The 16,516-nt window shown below is 37.0% G+C and overlaps 3 protein-coding genes across 3 annotated transcripts in view; 1 reads left to right on the forward strand and 2 right to left on the reverse strand.

The window, feature by feature from the left end:
* The first annotated feature begins 2,197 nt into the window (after positions 1-2,197).
* Positions 2,198-4,157, forward strand: itprip (inositol 1,4,5-trisphosphate receptor interacting protein). Its single transcript, XM_056257070.1, has one exon. It carries the CDS (start codon positions 2,470-2,472, stop codon positions 4,072-4,074), a length of 1,605 nt encoding a protein of 534 aa, XP_056113045.1. The 5' UTR covers positions 2,198-2,469; the 3' UTR covers positions 4,075-4,157.
* A 2,602-nt stretch (positions 4,158-6,759) lies between these two features.
* Positions 6,760-9,828, reverse strand: gsto2 (glutathione S-transferase omega 2). Its single transcript, XM_056257090.1, has 7 exons — positions 9,777-9,828; positions 9,482-9,557; positions 9,101-9,209; positions 8,041-8,263; positions 7,625-7,726; positions 7,426-7,532; positions 6,760-7,060 (listed from the first exon to the last, which is right to left on the reverse strand). Exons 2-7 carry the CDS (start codon positions 9,510-9,512, stop codon positions 6,910-6,912), a joined length of 723 nt encoding a protein of 240 aa, XP_056113065.1. The 5' UTR covers positions 9,513-9,557; positions 9,777-9,828; the 3' UTR covers positions 6,760-6,909.
* A 3,386-nt stretch (positions 9,829-13,214) lies between these two features.
* Positions 13,215-16,516, reverse strand: part of LOC130089651 (glutathione S-transferase omega-1-like) — a 220,928-nt gene continuing 217,626 nt past the window's right edge. Inside the window, exons 2-7 of the mRNA XM_056257089.1 lie at positions 16,009-16,058; positions 15,118-15,226; positions 14,784-15,006; positions 14,586-14,687; positions 14,339-14,445; positions 13,215-13,509 (exon numbers count right to left, since the gene is read on the reverse strand). Of these exons, the coding sequence (XP_056113064.1) occupies positions 13,359-13,509; positions 14,339-14,445; positions 14,586-14,687; positions 14,784-15,006; positions 15,118-15,226; positions 16,009-16,039 (723 nt within the window). The 5' untranslated portion in view covers positions 16,040-16,058 and the 3' untranslated portion in view covers positions 13,215-13,358. The remainder of the gene's footprint in view (positions 13,510-14,338; positions 14,446-14,585; positions 14,688-14,783; positions 15,007-15,117; positions 15,227-16,008; positions 16,059-16,516) is intronic.

A 16,516-nucleotide genomic window follows, 5' to 3' on the forward strand; every position in this document is an offset into this window, starting at 1 on the left:
AGCGTCGTGTGAGGAAATATTTCATATTTATGGTCATGTTTATATTTAGTATTTTTATTTATTTATTAAAAAGTGAGAAAGAGGCTGCAGCCCTCCCCCTACCCTACAGATGATATGAGCGGTTCGGAGAATGGATGGATGGATACTTTTGTCATAGCATGCATCACCCTTAGGAAAATAACATCGAATATAAAATTCAAAATCAATACCAACGGTTGATTGCAATTGCAATGGTGGTTATTTGACAGAAACTCTCATATCTAAACATTATTGTAGGTAGCTTTTTTTACAGTCTATGGTAGGTAGAACTTTGAACTGAACTTTGGTGAGGCAGCGACCTCGTGTGGGCATATTTGTCCTCCGTCTTTAGACTAGTCTAGTCTGCGCAGCCGCACATCTTTCAAAAGAGCTGAATTTTTTTCGTAAATGCTTTGTCGAAAAACTAAATTTGAAATGCAATTTATTTTTGTAATTGCATATATACATCCTCAATGAATACAGGCACGTATAATAGTATTTAAGTAGGCCTACTAAGTAAGTATAAACTCGCGTCTAGAAAAAAAGCTTAAATGTTTTCACCATCCCGAAGAATGGCGTGTGTGCTTGCGTGCGTCTACTACAAGCTATGGTTACATGTGATGTTGACCCAAGAACAGGGCTGACCCACGTGCTTTTTATAGAGGAGCGAAAACGGCCACTTTGGTCACTTCCTGGATGTGAGAGCAGCTTCGTGAGAATCGAGCAGATGAGGAAACTGCAGAATAACGGTACTACAGCAGCGCTTTCTCTTGTGTCGGTTCAGTATTATTCTGAGGCAATGGACAACGCTGGACGTTAACTTTTGGATTAGGAGGATGTAAGTTATTTTTCTGTTCTTGGTTTAAAACAAAGACTCAGCGTGGTTTCCGTCTGCTGTTTTATAGATGATTAAGACACTGTAACAACTGTGATACAAATGAGTAAAAAAGACCACAACGGTCTTATAAAACATCTTAATATGTCAAAATAAGAATACGCAATTGTGTCGAATTTGGCGATTAAAAAGAGACTTCTGCATTTAGCATAGTCACCGCCCTCTACAAGTCTCAGTCGTCTTCTCACTGACAAACTTACCACACCGACTTTAATCATTCATTCCAGTCATGTGTTAACAAGTCTTCCTTCCGTTGTCTAGTCTAATTATTCCATAGCTATATCTGTGATCACAAATTTAGTTGTTGTCTAGACTCGGTCCTTTTAGTGATTGTGGGAATATTTGCAGCGCCACACCAATTCCCCAATTAACGTCTTTCATGGTGCTCTGCTCTACGAGTCAACTACGTTGTCATGTAAACTATTCAGAAACTTTTTTGTTATTTTGTGCTGCTGTTCAACATGAGATATGATGCTGTTCCACATTGGTTCCACCAAGTTGAACGCACTAATAAAATCAAAATAAAATGAAAATGAGCCTAAACCGAAAGAAAAAAATAGTAAAAAGAAAAGTAAAAATAAATAAATAAATAAACCTCCTTGGTGCTTAACCTTCCAAATAGGCTACCTTGTGAGGTTGTGAGTGAATTTTGTATTAGTTGATTCATCTCCTATATAATATTCTTTCTTCTATACTCTTTGTGACCTTTTATCAAAAAATGCGGAAATACTGTTTAAAAGACTGAAATTTGTGAGTTTGCAATTTTGTGTTTTTAATAAACACTTAAAAATATCAGTAAGTAAGCTTGATGAATGCTGTAAACAGTATTTTTTTTGTACAATTTCAGAAAATGAAATTGAATGAGAGTATTTGTTTGCCTTCTCACCTTTCTGTGGAAAGGGTCTAAATATGAAAAAATGCCACAATTGATCAATAAAATGAGTGTAGTAAAAGTAGCATTTACTTCTATAAATTGAATATCAGTTCAATAGATTGACTAAATCTATTTTGTCCTAACCTGTATCTCTAATGCGTTTAAGTGGAACCATTGAATGTGCCAGTAGCTCGCAGTTTGTATAAATATGGAATTTAATCTGCCTCATTCCAAGAATCACTCAGACTCCAAGTGCCACACCATAAATAAACCAATTGCATAACATCCTCCTCAGTATATATTAGGTTGCTTCCTAAGCTTTAGTCAAGGCAAAATTTCAAAGTTCTTTGCATAGATGAGAACAGTTCTTTTTACCCAATCATCAAGTTAAGCAGATTCTCACCCCTGATATCAATATTTGTATTAAGAAAAATAAATAAATCATAAATCAGTTGTTTCCAGTGGATACTTCTATCTGGATACAGTTATCTGGCTGGTTTAATTTATGTTGTTTGACAAGGGTTATCTGACTTCCTTCCCCAGTGCAGGACAGTCTTTTCTATTACAGTTCACAATTAGCACTCTGATGATGACATGTTTTTGCAAAAGTTAGAAGATAGTGTTTCCTTTCAAGAAGCTGACAATAATCCAAAAATATTTTTTCCCAGACGCACAGTAAAGGATGCAAGGTGCTATTACACGGGTTTGCGTGGTGGTAGTAGCCGCTATCCTCAACCATCCTCTGCTCTTCCCTAATGAGAACACCACCCTCCATGAGCAAGATGAGGATATTCTGGCCCGGATGAAAGAGCACCAGGAGAAGCTGGAGGCCGAACAGGAGCTCCTGGAGCAGGAGATCTCACAAACAGAAACAGCTCTGATTGGTGATCAGGACAGTTACGGCTGGTACTTTTGGAGCGCCCTCTGCCTTGTCATTTTCTTCACAATTGAGGTTTGCAGGCAGGATATGATCCCTGCTGAAATTCCAGACCCAGTGGAAGACGAAGACGGAGATTCCAGTGCCGGATATCTCAGCGCTAAGTCAGTAGCCTTAGATAAAGACGTCCTAAATAACTTCTGCAAGACCCGCTTCCACCCTTTTATCCACGAGACCGGGAGAGTGCGGGAGTTTATCGAAGGCTTTGCAGATGATTTGCTTGAGGCCTTGAGAAGTGTTTGCGATCGAGAAGCTGACCTGGAAGTCGAGGACTTTGTTGGCATAGGAAGTATGTTTGAGTCCTGGAGGGTGTCTAAACCTCCTATGTGTGACCTTATTGTGCCTTTTTCTCCACCCCAGCCATTCAGGTTCCAGTTTCAGCTCTGGTGCGACCCTGCCACTGAAATCCCACTTGACCTGCAAGGATGTGGAAGGATTCAACTCATAAAACCAGGTTGTCTCTGTGGCTCAATCAATCTTGGTGATGATATGCTATGTCTGCTTCACAATAGAAATGAGTGTGAAAAGCTTAAGGAACACACTTTGGTGGAACTCCTCTGTGCAAGGAACACCACGTATTTGTCGAAAGATCAGATCATGAGATGGTTTCAGATCTCAGTGACCAAAGCATGGGGCCAGATCTCTCATAAGTATGATTTTGAGCTGGCATTTCAGAACCTGGACTTCCCCGGAGCTCTTAAAATCAAGTTTAGGTCTGGAAAGACTGTCGTTCTCAATGTTACCCCTGCTGTTCAGTTTGAGGAAACAGACGCTTACCTTATCTCTCATTTCCCATCTGACACTAGCAACTCCTCAGACATTCACTGGCAACTCTCACTATCCGTCTATGAAAGAAATCTGCTTAAATACCTAGCGAAAAGACTTCCTACCAACTCGTGTCACATTCATTGTCTTCAGATAGTTTCTTTCTTGCACAAAAAGCAGACGGCTTTGACTGGGAGAAGCGCCTTTTCAAATTACCATATAAAGACGGCGCTCTTGCATCTGCTGTTGAGTAAACGTCTTGCGATGTGGCAGCCGCAGAATCTTGATCACAGATTACGAGATCTGCTCAGCTTCCTTCAGCAAAGCTTGGAGGAAAAGAGACTCTATCACGTCGTTGTTGGGAACCCTCGGATACCAATAGAAATTCTGGTTCCCAAAATAATCTGTTCTGGAGAGCCGATAAACCTGTTTAGGCCTCTTGTGTTGCAGAGGCACGTATATGCCAAAATGGAGGATCATTTTCAGGAGATGGTCAGAAATACATCTGTGCTTGTTCAGGAATATACCCCTCACTTTTCTAACGGTCACGTGAGACATGAATTCAGCTCAGAAGACCATGTGTAGACTTACCCGCTGCTCTGGCTTTGAGTGCAGGGGATTTCTACAGCCTAATTACATGATGTTATGCACTTCGAATGTAAACAATATGTTAAAGGGATACTCCACTTTTTTTGGAAATAGGCTCATTTTACAACTCCCCCAGAGTTAAACTGTTGAGTTTTACCGTTTTTGAATCCATTCAGCCGATCTCCGGTTCTGGCGGTACCACTTTTAGCATAGCTTAGCATACATCATTGGAGTGGACAAGACCATTAGCATTTCTAAAAAAAAAATGACCAAAGAGTTTCGATATTTTTCCTATTTAAAACTTGACTCTTCTGTAGTTACATCGTGCACTAAGACCGACGGAAAATGTGAAGTTGCGATTTTCTAGGCTGATATGGCTAGGAACTATACTCTCATTCCTGCGTAATAATCAAAAAACTTCACTGCCGTACGTACCATGAGTGCAGCAGGCGTAATGATATGACGCAGCGCCTGAAAATAGTTCCGTTGTGTTGACGGAAGGTGGCCTATTTTCAGGCGCTGCGTCATATCATTACGCCTGCTGCACTCATGGTACGGCAGTGAAGTTTTTTGATTATTACGCAGGAATGAGAGTATAGTTCCTAGCCATATCAGCCTAGAAAATCGCAACTTTACATTTTCCGTCGGTCTTAGTGCACGATGTAACTACAGAAGAGTCAAGTTTTAAATAGGAAAAATATCGAAACTCTTTGGTCATTTTTCTTTTAGAAATGCTAATGGTCTTGTCCACTTCAATGATGTATGCTAAGCTATGCTAAAAGTGGTACCGCCAGAACCGGAGATCGGCTGAATGGATTCAAAAACGGTAAAACTCAACAGTTTAACTCTGGGGGAGTTGTAAAATGAGCCTATTTCCAAAAAAAAGTGGAGTATCTGACTGCACTGACTGTTACTGATGCTCTTATGAGATTTAGGTGTTTCTTCAACTATGGGCACTTTTTATGTCCCAGAGGACCAAATTTCATTATATATGTTATATGAAGGTCACATTGTTTTAGCATTTATTTTTGCTACTTTTCAAATGCCTTTAGCTTTTATTATTTCACTCCTAGCCCAAACCAAGACTTTAAATCTTAAAATTTATCATTTTCAACAACAACAAAATGGTGTTATAATAATAATAATAGTAATAAAATAAAATAACGTTTATTTCAAAAGTTACTGTACCTTTTTATTACCAAGGGGAAAACAGTGTCAGTGAAGAGAATGCTTTAGATGAAATAAGATGTTGTATGTGAAGAAAACTCAAGTAAAATTAATGTTAACTCTGTGAACAGTTTTTTTTTTTTCATGCATTGTTTCCAATCTAGCTGTAATTTTATTTAATTATGAAAACAAGTGGGTATTTAGGATACCTAATGTAAGGAAGCTTGTTTCCACCAAGGAATAAAAAAATGTATAAGGTAAAGTATATTGCGACTTTTTTCCCCTCAGAATTGCAAGATATAAACTCGAGTTATAAAGTCAAAATTTTGAGATATACTCTCGCAATTCTGAGAAATAGTCACAATTGCGAGTTTATATCTCACAATTCTGACTTTTTCTCTCGCAATGCCGCATTTATATCCCGCAATTCTGACCCTTTTTTATCAGAATTTTGAGATAATTGCGTGTTATAAAGTCCAATTCTGAGAAAAAAGTCAGCTCACAATTATGACTTTGTAACTCGCAATTACGAGTTTCTATTGCGCAATTCTGACTTTATAACTCACAATTACGAGTTTGTATCTTGCCATTCTGACTTTATAACTTGCAACTGTGAGTTTATATCTTGCAATTCTGAGAAAAAAAGTCAGAATTGCAGGAAATCAACTCGCAATTACCTTTTGTATTTTTTTTATTCAGTGCATAAACAAGCTTCCATAAAAAATGCTTGCAATAAATTGACAAAATTCCATTTTCACCACAGTTTTCAATTTTCCCTTTACATCCTTTTTTTTTTATAAACCAGCAAATGTCATTTCTGTCACATCTAAAATAATGCAAACACAGTTCTGGTATATAAATAATAGGATCTTAAAGGAGTTTTTCTAAGGCACACAGGGCCAAAAGTGCACATAGTTGAAGAAACACCCTCTTATTATTCATCATCGATCTGGCAGCTGATTCAGGATCTTTGAACCATGAGTTATTACAAATGATGACCTATCATGTTGAGCATGTTAATTCTGTAACATGATCATAATACATAGCCTTAGCCATATAATCAGTTTTGATCTTATGTGCCAACACTTAAGGGATTAAAATTCCTAAACAAAGTATGAGCAGCAACCACCTCTATTGAACAACTATGGTAGAAAAGTGACAGACATGTACATGCCCAAGCAGAAGCTGTTTGACAGGTTTTCCTGTACAATGATCTGCTTAGATTTTAAGATAGAAATCTGTTCCTTTTTATCAGTCAGTACAGCAGCAGGGTGCCAGTTTGACTTAAGACTCTTTATGAGGGGATTTTGTTTTTTCACCGTCACCATTTTAAAATCTTGTTTAAAAAAAAAAAACTAAATGCTCTTAACTAACTTTTAGGCAGTTTCCTCTTCCAGGAAGCAATGTTTTGCTACCTCACAACATGCACTTTATGGCTCAGTGGCATTTCACTTTTTCTACCAAAGAGAAAACTGGTAATATATAGAGATTAAAAGTAAAAACATAATACATACATTTCATACATTTGGTTTATTTATATTCATGTATAAATGACAAACTTGTTAATATACCCATTTTAAAAAGTACAATTTGCTTTAAATTGCTAGAAATAGAGCAATGATAAAAATTCCACACACAGATGGACAAATATCTTCCCGTTTTACTCTATAAACCATGATCATAATTAGGGTTTCCATCCATGTAGCTGTCGAAGAACACCTTGTGATCCTCTGTGCTGAACATGGTGGCTTTCACAACTGGATCCTCAAACATGCGTTCAATCCACTTACTTAACACAGGAGTGTTGGCCAAACAACTGAAACATGAAAAGAGATATGCAGAACTATTAGTTTCACAAGCAAGTTATTCTTTGGAGAAATATACAATAGGCAAGGTTACATTCACATGAAGTTTACTTGTGAAAAAAGGGTTGTTTTATCGTGTGTGGCACAAAGTTCACTGATGCAAAGAGCTTTTCAATCCAGTAGGAACCTTGACCCAAAGCCCTACCTTTACTAATCTGTGTCATTCATCACTGTTTGTATCTGTTTGACTTAACCTCCATGACTCAGCACATTATTCCTCCTGCTGTCAGGTACAATGGCTTTATTTTTTGTGTGCATTTTTATTACACATTCATTATATATTTCATATATGCACAATTAAAAAACAAAAACTTACTGTTTCAGGCTCATCATCTCCGCCCTCTCAAACCATGGCCAGATCAAGTAGTCAATCATTGTGACTGAATCGCCCCCAAAATATTTGGTCTTCTTTTTCACCAGAGTCTGATAAAAAGATATAGAAAAAAGAAAGCAGTTAGACATTAATAAATCATCACGATAAACTGTATTTTAAGAAAGTAGGTATTTCAGCCCACCCCATTTAATAGGGAGAGTTTTTCTGTAAATTCAACTTCAGATGCTGTGACGTCCTCTCCCCTTTTCTTGCCCATAGAGATCTTATAGAAGTATGGAATCACCTGAAATGAGTATGAATTTCCATTCATGTTTGCAGAAATGTACTTGTATACGGTAGAAATGAAATGAAAAATGTATATGGTAATACACAAGTAATGCTTCTCAGGTTATGGTTTTACCTTCTTGGTTTTTGGGTTTCCTTAACTGATAATATTTAAGGTAATATCAAGACTTTCATATTTATTTTTCTGAGTAAATTTTTATATTTTATGTCCTGATTATGATGAGATTTCTGATGGAGGACCATATTTAAATCAACAGTTTCTACAGGTAGATTTTTTATACAGTAAATGTTTCAAATGACAATATGACCAACCTTTGAATAAACATCCAGCAGCATTTTCTGTTGGGCCCTCTCAAACGGGTCGCATGGACACAGTTTCTTCTCAGGGTAGACCTCATCCAGGTACTCACAGGTGATTGGTGACTCGTATACCACCTGACCACTTGAGGTTTCCAATACTGGTACTGTCCCAGAAGGATTCTTCCCCAGAAACCAATCTGGCTTATCCTTCAAATTGATGTTGATAATCTCATGCCTATGTAAAAGGAATATAAAATACATTTTTGATAGTGGCTACATATTTAAGAGAGTGATCTTCCTTCCAACCAATACAGAGAAAGTTAATAAAGAAAAAAGAAAAAAACTAATTTATGCTCTATTTAAAATATCATATGTACACATTAGGCACACCAGAACACTTAAACAGAAAGCGATTTGTGAAAAACGCTGTTGAAAGTGGACCAGACCGAGCACCACAACAAACCTGTAGCCAATCAGCAGTAGATACATTTGTGGGTATACACTCATGATGGGGGAGGAGAGTGAGCAAGAGGGAGATTTGAAGAATGACTGTTGAAAGAGAGATGGCTGAGAGATATTACAAAATAGAAAAGGTCTGAGGAATATCACTGGAAAAGAAGGGTTACGATCAGGCAAGAGATATAGGACCCACGTAAATATTAGAAAGGCTTTCCAGCTCTGGAGAGACCTAAGCAGGAAGGCCTGAAAATGGACGTTGAGGCTACATTGTTTCTGTTCTATATGTGAGTAACATTGGTTTTGTGTGCATGCTGGCGATAAACAACAAACTCTTGCTTGTATATACTCGTGTACGGTATGTTCATTTTTTGTTCTTCCTTGTCGTTCGTTTGTCATCTTCGCTTTATTTTTCGCTCTTCTGCTATGATAAAGAGACATCCACTCTTGCATTGTGTGTAAGTGCGTTTTGGGGGCAGAGCAATGAAGGGAGGGGTGTGATTGGCTTGATTTCAAATATCAACAATGTTCAACAATGGTTCTTAGAAATCGCTTACTGCACCTTTAAGCCCTCCATCTAAACCATATTGCACAGTAGGTCAACATTAGTACTCACTTAACTCCCTTAGCAGTGAGCACCAGTCTTGTTCTCTGAGCAAAAGGGCAGAATCTCATGCTGTAGAGCCGAATAACACCATTCGGCACTGGTCCAGGAGCAGGACTTTCTGTTACACCAATGGAACATATTTACATAATAAGCATGGATTTTCATCAGTAAAATAATGTGGAACACAAGTGTGGAGCCCAGGTTCTTATTTTTAATGGAAAATTAGGCTAAATTGTATTAATTTATACAATATATTTTATATAATTATATATTATTATGTTTTAATAGCTTATCACTTTCATCTGAAAGACATTCTTAACAATGGTTATGCAACAGGATGGTCTGATGGCGAGTTTTCTGCAAAAGTCTAATTTCTTTGCTTTCTCTTACCTTTTCCTTGGCATTTTTGAGTTGAAGCCATTATGGTGATCAGAAAGGTAGAAATAAACAATCGAAGGTGAGGTGACTAAAAAAAAAGAAGAAAAAAACATTAGCGTAGATTGCGAGCGTGATTCTTGTGGGTAGGAATCAAAAATCTGTAGGCAGGAATCAAAAATCTGTAGGCTACTATGTGTTACATAACGCGCTGGAGGGAAGAAAATGAAAATACTTTCGAGGCTATCATAGATGCTTAACATGTTTTACTAAAATCTAGCAAATATTATTATGATCAAGGTTTGTTTACCTGTCGATCCGTGTCGTCAGTAACTGAAGTAAGCGTTAGCTGTCTTCTTGAAAGTTGATTTTATATGGAAGAATAGGTGTGGCTGAAGACCATGACTCCTCCTCCTCTTACATAGCCTACTACACCCATGTTACTTTCGAAATAAAGCTTTTCTGCAAAACTTTTCACTAGGCTACGTACGTTTAATAAAAGATTCTTAAAAGTACAGTGAAAATATACTTTTAAGAATCTTTTATTAAACGAACGTAGCCTAGTGAAGAGTTTTGCAGAAAAGCTTTATTTCGAAAGTAACATGGGTATATATATAGATTTATAATAAATAATACAAAAAACAATTCCAAATGAAAAAGATTCCAAAATGGTGATTTGGGACCATGCCTTTGCATTCAAAAATGAATTATCCCTGTTTTTTTTATTATTATTCATATAACAAGCAATAATTAAATATTTAGACCACTGAACTAGGAAATGTCCCTGAATTACATTTCAGAAATTGGGTCACCTTCATTTATTTTTTTATTTTTTTTAAAACCGTGCCTAACAACGCCCATAGCCATATTCATAACGTAGTTTTTCAAACCTTATTGCTGACTTAAAAGTGAGATGACAACTGATTTCTGGTGTGGTAATGTTTTATTTTATTTTATCTTATCCATATCACAACTCAAGTACGACAGCTTATTAAGGCAAGGCAAGGCAAGTTTATTTATATAGCACATTTCATACACAATGGTAATTGAAAATGCTTTACATAGAAGAAATTAAAATAATCAAAACAAATAAGAATAATTAAAACAGTTTAGAATAAAAAATAAAGTACAGTAAAAACAGTCGGACGAACAGTGGCACAGTGCTCATTCAGTAAATGCATAGCTAAACAGATGTGTTTTGAGTCTGGATTTGAATGTGACTACTGTAGGAGCACATCTAATCTCCTCTGGAAGCTGGTTCCAGCTGCGGCTGGCATAGTAGCTAAAAGCAGACTCTCCTTGCTTTGAGTGAACCCTTGGTATTTCTAGCTGATGTGATCCTAATGATCTGAGTGATCTGTTGGGTTTTTATTCAGTGAGCTTATCTGCAATATATTGAGGTCCTAGGCCATTGAATGATTTATATACCAGTAATAATACTTTAAAATCAATCCTAAATGTAACTGGGAGCCAGTGTAGAGACCTGAGGACTGGTGTGATGTGTTCATATTTTCTGGTTCTGCTCAGGATCCTGGCAGCAGCGTTCTGTATAAGCTGCAACTGTCTTATGGTCTTTTTAGGAAGGCCAGTGAGGAGTCCATTACAATAATCCACCCTGCTGGTGATGAAAGCATGCACAAGTTTCTCTAAGTCTTGATTGGAAACAAAGCATCTAATTCTTGCAATATTTTTCAGATGATAGTATGCTGATTTAGTTATTGCTTTGACATGACTACTGAAACTAAGATCTGACTCTAGAGACACACCAAGATTCCTGACTTGATTTTTAGTTGTTAGACCCCTAGAGTCAAGGTATGCATTCACCTTGAGAACTTCATCTTTGTTTCCAAACGCAATGACTTCAGTTTTGTCTTTGTTTAACTGAAGAAAGTTTTGGCACATCCAACTGTTTACTTCATCAATGCATTGATGTCCCTGTGCGGGAGTCAATGGGGCTGTAATCGTTAGGCGATAGGGCTAAGTAGAGCTGTGTGTCGTCTGCATAGCTGTGGTAAGAGATTCGGTTCTTTCTCATTATTTGGCTCATTGGGAGCATATAGGTTGAACAGGAGTGGTGCAAGAATTGAGCCTTGAGGGACTCCGCATGGACGTCCACTCAGACTTATGGTCTCCTATACTCACATAATAACCTCTCCCTTCTAAGTATGACCTGAACCATTTTAGGACTATCCCAGAAAGCCCCACCCAGTTTTCCAGCCTGTCAAGTAGTATGTCGTGATCGAAAGTAAATATATTCCTGTCAGGCCACAATCTTTTGTTGCCACATAATGCTCACAGTTTATGTTGTTATGTTAGTGTGGGTGTCTTGCAAAGTCATGCAAAGATTTATTTTGCAGGACTAGCTGCAGAATGAGTCACCTTATTCATTTGTCAGGATATAGCTTTCTGAAACAAAACCTTTTTTTTTTGTAAATGTACCCTAACAGGGTGGGTCACTTAGTCATAGGTTATGACATTGACATCTCAAAGCTTCTGTTGTGCACAGTATGCTTAATTCAGCTCACCTGACCTGATCCCTATTATAGTACATTGCCTACTGCAGAAAGAAACTCCAACAATTAGCTTTACACTTTTATTTATCAAATTGCGGGGGTGCGTTTGTGGAATGGTCTAAACAAATCGATTAAACAAAGTGTAAACGTGTTGCAATTTTAAAAAAAGGTACAAAAAATGTATTTAGGAAAAGTATTGTATTTAAAATTCAACACTGTTGTAAATGCTGCTTGATTTTCTTTTTTTTTTTTTATTCTCATCTTAATAGCCAGATAGAGTAGGATGTAAATTGGTTTAGTATTTTTGTATTATTTAAAATGGTATGCCTGCTTTTTCTTCAAATTTTCTTTGAATGTGACTTGGTTTTGGTAAGTACTGGGGGTATGATTTAATTCCCTTTTCGAACGGGTTGAGTATTATGTTGAAATATTGTTTTGTTTATTTTTAGTCGTTTGTATATTTCATTTATGTGTTTCTTTCTTTTTGATAGTTCGAAATAAAGATATTCAATTAAAAAAAATTCAATTCAATTCAATTGGAACCAATGTGTTAGGATGTTAACAGGAGAGCACTAAAAGTATAATGGCATATACCTTTGTTGTACATGTACCATGGCAGTATCACTAAATGCTTTTGCTCTGGTGTGGTCAGCTGAGGAAGACTAATTTAGGTGCTTATCTGTCCTGCATGTTTGTTAAACCTCAGTGGCATTCTTCCTGCTTCTGGTAAGATTATGGATGTGTGATATGACTCATTGGAGTCAGTGGTGGACACCTAATGAATAGGGGTATTAAGGCAAACACTGCAGGTTAAATTCGAGAAAGGGGTGACCTGTGAACTACTGAAATACTGAGAGCCCTGTTACCATTGTAACCCTTGAGCAGGGGGACAGTAACTGCAGCTAACATGCTGTTAGTCATTGTTTGTGTATGATGATGCTCAGTAATTACACTGGAAAATCTCATTATAGGCCATCAAACAATGGACATGAGCTCAAATCAGATTAGTTAAAAATTAGATAATGTTTACAGTGTAGAGAATATTTCATCTATTGAATAAACTCCAGAAACATGATTTTTTTTATAATTATTTATTTTGTTTCATTGCACTGGTAACAAATTTATATTGAGGCATGTAATTCATTCAGCAGGTTATTTAAAAAATCTGATTTTAAGATCATCAAAGTCTTAAATTTACTTTTTTGGGATCAACACAACAAATCAAAAGGAAAGAATGATATCCGAGGAATTAAATTATCTTCAGAGTAATCGGGATCGCAGTATAAATGATAGACAGATATTAACAGACTTTTGTAACCAATAGCTGTTAAAACAAATAGGCAATCAAGGTGGGTTTTACCAGAGAACAATGATTTATTCTATAAACCATAATCATAATTGGGGTTTCCCTCCATGTAGGACTTGTAGAACACCTTGTAGGTTTCTGTGCTAAACATTGTGGCTTTTACAGTGGGATCCGCCAACATATGTTCAGTCCACTTCTTCAGCTGAGGAGTGCTGTCCAAACAGCTGGAAAGTATGAGAATAGGGTGTTAATGTGCAAAGCAATCATTTAGATAGGTCTCATTTAATGATTTTTCTAATCCACTAACATGACTGAGTTTCTAATCTTCATCTTAAAGGTTTAGAGCACCCAAACATCACCAAAAAGTAGGAAAGACATTGTTAAAACAGTCCATGTGACTAGTGGTTCAACCTTAATTTTATGAAGCGACTATAATTTTATGAAGCGAGAATACTTTTTGTGCGTCATAAACAAATTATGCAGGAGCTGGCGTTCTGACATATTAACTACAAGCAGAGGAAAACGCAGGTGAGGTCACGCATGATACAGATACAGAAGGGAAGAAATGACTGAATAAAGTCGATATTTTGTTTTTTTGGCGCACAAAAATTATTCTCGTCGCTTCATAAAATTAAGGTTGAACCACTGTAGTCACATGGACTATTTTAATGATGTCTTACCTACCTTTCTGGGCCTTCAAAGTGTTAATTAAATAGCGGTCAATGGAGCCCCGTCTGAGTCATCGGATTTCATCAAAAATATCTTAGTTTGTGTTCCGAAGATGAACGAAGGTCTTACGGGTTTGGAACGACATGAGGGCGAGTAATTAATGACAGAATTTTAATTTTTGGGTGAACTATCCCTTTAAATAATCGTCAACTTGACAAACTGCAATATTCATTTCTTTGTGTGATAAAATTGTTTGTTTTTTTTAATCGAGGAAATAGTCTTTAAACTAAATAGTCACATGTCTGAATTTATGTCATACCATAACATATGATCTCTTTCTCTATTGATTTTGCACTTAATAAATGTAAGAAGATAAAAACATACTGCTTCAGATCCATCATCTCCATCCTCTCAAACCATGGCCACATCAGGTAGTCAATCATTGTTATTGAATTTCCTCCAAAAAACTTGGTCTTTTTGTTGACAAGGGTCTGACAAAAGCCATTAAATACATAGAGAAAGCACACGTTTATACAGGAAGTGACAACTCAACTGAAAAGTATCCCATGACATCAGCTTAACATCAAAAATCATTATCCCACTCAATTATATTACTGGTATTCCAACCAACCTCATTTAATTGGGAGAGTTTCTCCTTAAGTTCTGCTTCAAGTGCAGACACATCTTCTCCTTTTGCCCTGCTTACAGGGATCTTATAGAAGTAGGGAGTCACCTAAAAAGACCATCCATTCATATTGATGAAAACGTGTAATTAATTAAATCTAACGAAGACTAGATAATATCCCTCTGGAAGTGCATTAGTAAATACCTTTGAGAAATGCTCCAGCAGCATTTTCTGTTGCGCCCTCTCAAACGGGTCGGATGGACACAGTTTATTCTCAGGGTAGACCTCATCCAGGTACTCACAGGTGATTGGTGACTCGTATAACACCTGACCACTCTGGGTCTCCAGCGTTGGCACTAAACCAAGAGGATTCTTCTCCAGAAACCAATCTGGCTTATCCTTCAAATTGATGTTGATGATGTCGTGTCTACGGTGAAATACAGATTCAATTCTTCAAAGGGGCTTTTCTTTTCACTCAAAGCAGAAACAATGTTTATACATTAGGTAAACACTAATGCAAGTTTGTGTTTGTACTCACTTAATTCCCTTGGCATTGAGCACCAATCTTGTCCGTTGGGCAAAAGGACAGAATCTCATGCTATAGAGCCGAATATGGTCCTTTGGCACAGGGCCAGGAGCAGCACTTCCTGTGGCAAAACATGTTAGACGTGATCTACCTATTGTTGCGATGACATTGATGTATAGTATTAGGAGTCACTTGTAGGCCTCCATGTTTCTAATGATACAAAATGTCTTTTCAATAATGTTGTCATCATGCATACATTTGCATGCCCCCAGCGTATATTACTGGATATACTTTATTTACTTTATACTGGATGAAACACACACACACACACACACACACACACACACACAAATATTTAAAAACATGAAAATTAACTTGAAGTAACAGTCCTTTCATAGACACACGACTTAAATGACAACACTAACATATTTATAAAAGTTACAGAGGTCAAAAGGTAAAGCATGACAGAAACGACAAGATTGAGCATAACAGGACGATAAGAAATCAGCAAAGCAAACTGTGACAGTGCTGATTCCTCGAGCGAATGAAGTAGCACTTGTAAAGGATCCGCTCAGTCATAAATATCATTGCCAATATGCAGTGGTGATTTCATGAAAGTGCAATGTCATGCTGTCGTCAGCATTTAAAGCACCGTGTCCGTAAGCCATAGCTGTTATATCAAGCAAATTCTTGTGTACAATGACAAACTCCCCGTTTCCTAACATAACAAAAGACACATCTGGACATGTTATGTAGATGTTATATAAATGGTGGATTGTAATCACAACACAATTCTGCTCAGTCACGGAGTCTACTACTTGAAAATTAAAAAAAAAAAAAAAAAACAATAAAAACTTCAGTCTCCAGATTGCATTTGAGTCTCTCATGATTATTATGTCTTACCTTTTCCAAGACATTTCTGAGATGCTGCCATTATATTAATCAGCGTTACCCGGGAAGAACAGACCTGCAAAGGTTAAAATAAACTGAGAACAATAATTTAATTTAGGTGTATTTGATTAACTAGACGCCACAGCAATTATTTTAGTAGGATGTTGGGTAACCCACTTTCTTGCAGAAAGATCATTGCTTAATTTTATAATGAAATCATTTCATTTTTCACTACAACGAACCTAAAGGACGGAGAAACATAATTACTGAAAGGAGCAGTGATACTTACCTGTCTAATTGTATGACTTGTTACAATTTCGGAGATAAATGGGAAGTTGATTTATTGGAGAGGGCATGTCTCACAGATCAAATGACTAAACTGCAAACGCCTCTTTGTTTCAAAATAAAAGTCCTCAATAAAACAGAGCTAGCACACTCAACTTATTTGAGATGTCGAGCACTGTAAGGAAATCCCTTTATCTCTTCTTTCGACTAAAGATCATTTATGCAAAGCATGTAC

This window comes from Rhinichthys klamathensis, unplaced genomic scaffold, assembly GCF_029890125.1.
Source record: "Rhinichthys klamathensis goyatoka isolate OS25496 unplaced genomic scaffold, OSU_Roscu_1.1 h1tg000135l_1, whole genome shotgun sequence".
Classification (NCBI taxonomy): domain Eukaryota; kingdom Metazoa; phylum Chordata; class Actinopteri; order Cypriniformes; family Leuciscidae; genus Rhinichthys; species Rhinichthys klamathensis.

What these genes read in the sequence shown, in the direction of transcription:
- gsto2 (XM_056257090.1), bottom strand. Translation starts at nt 9,512, where the DNA reads ATGGCTTCAACTCAAAAATGCCAAGGAAAAG. An exon ending in CTCACTGCTAAGGGAGTTAA is followed by an intron (nt 8,264 to 9,100) that starts GTGAGTACTAAT and finishes CCTTTTACATAG; the next exon opens with GCATGAGATTATCAACATCA. An exon ending in TGCTGGATGTTTATTCAAAG is followed by an intron (nt 7,727 to 8,040) that starts GTTGGTCATATT and finishes TACTCATTTCAG; the next exon opens with GTGATTCCATACTTCTATAA.
- itprip (XM_056257070.1), top strand. Translation starts at nt 2,470, where the DNA reads ATGCAAGGTGCTATTACACGGGTTTGCGTGGTGGTAGTAGCCGCTATC.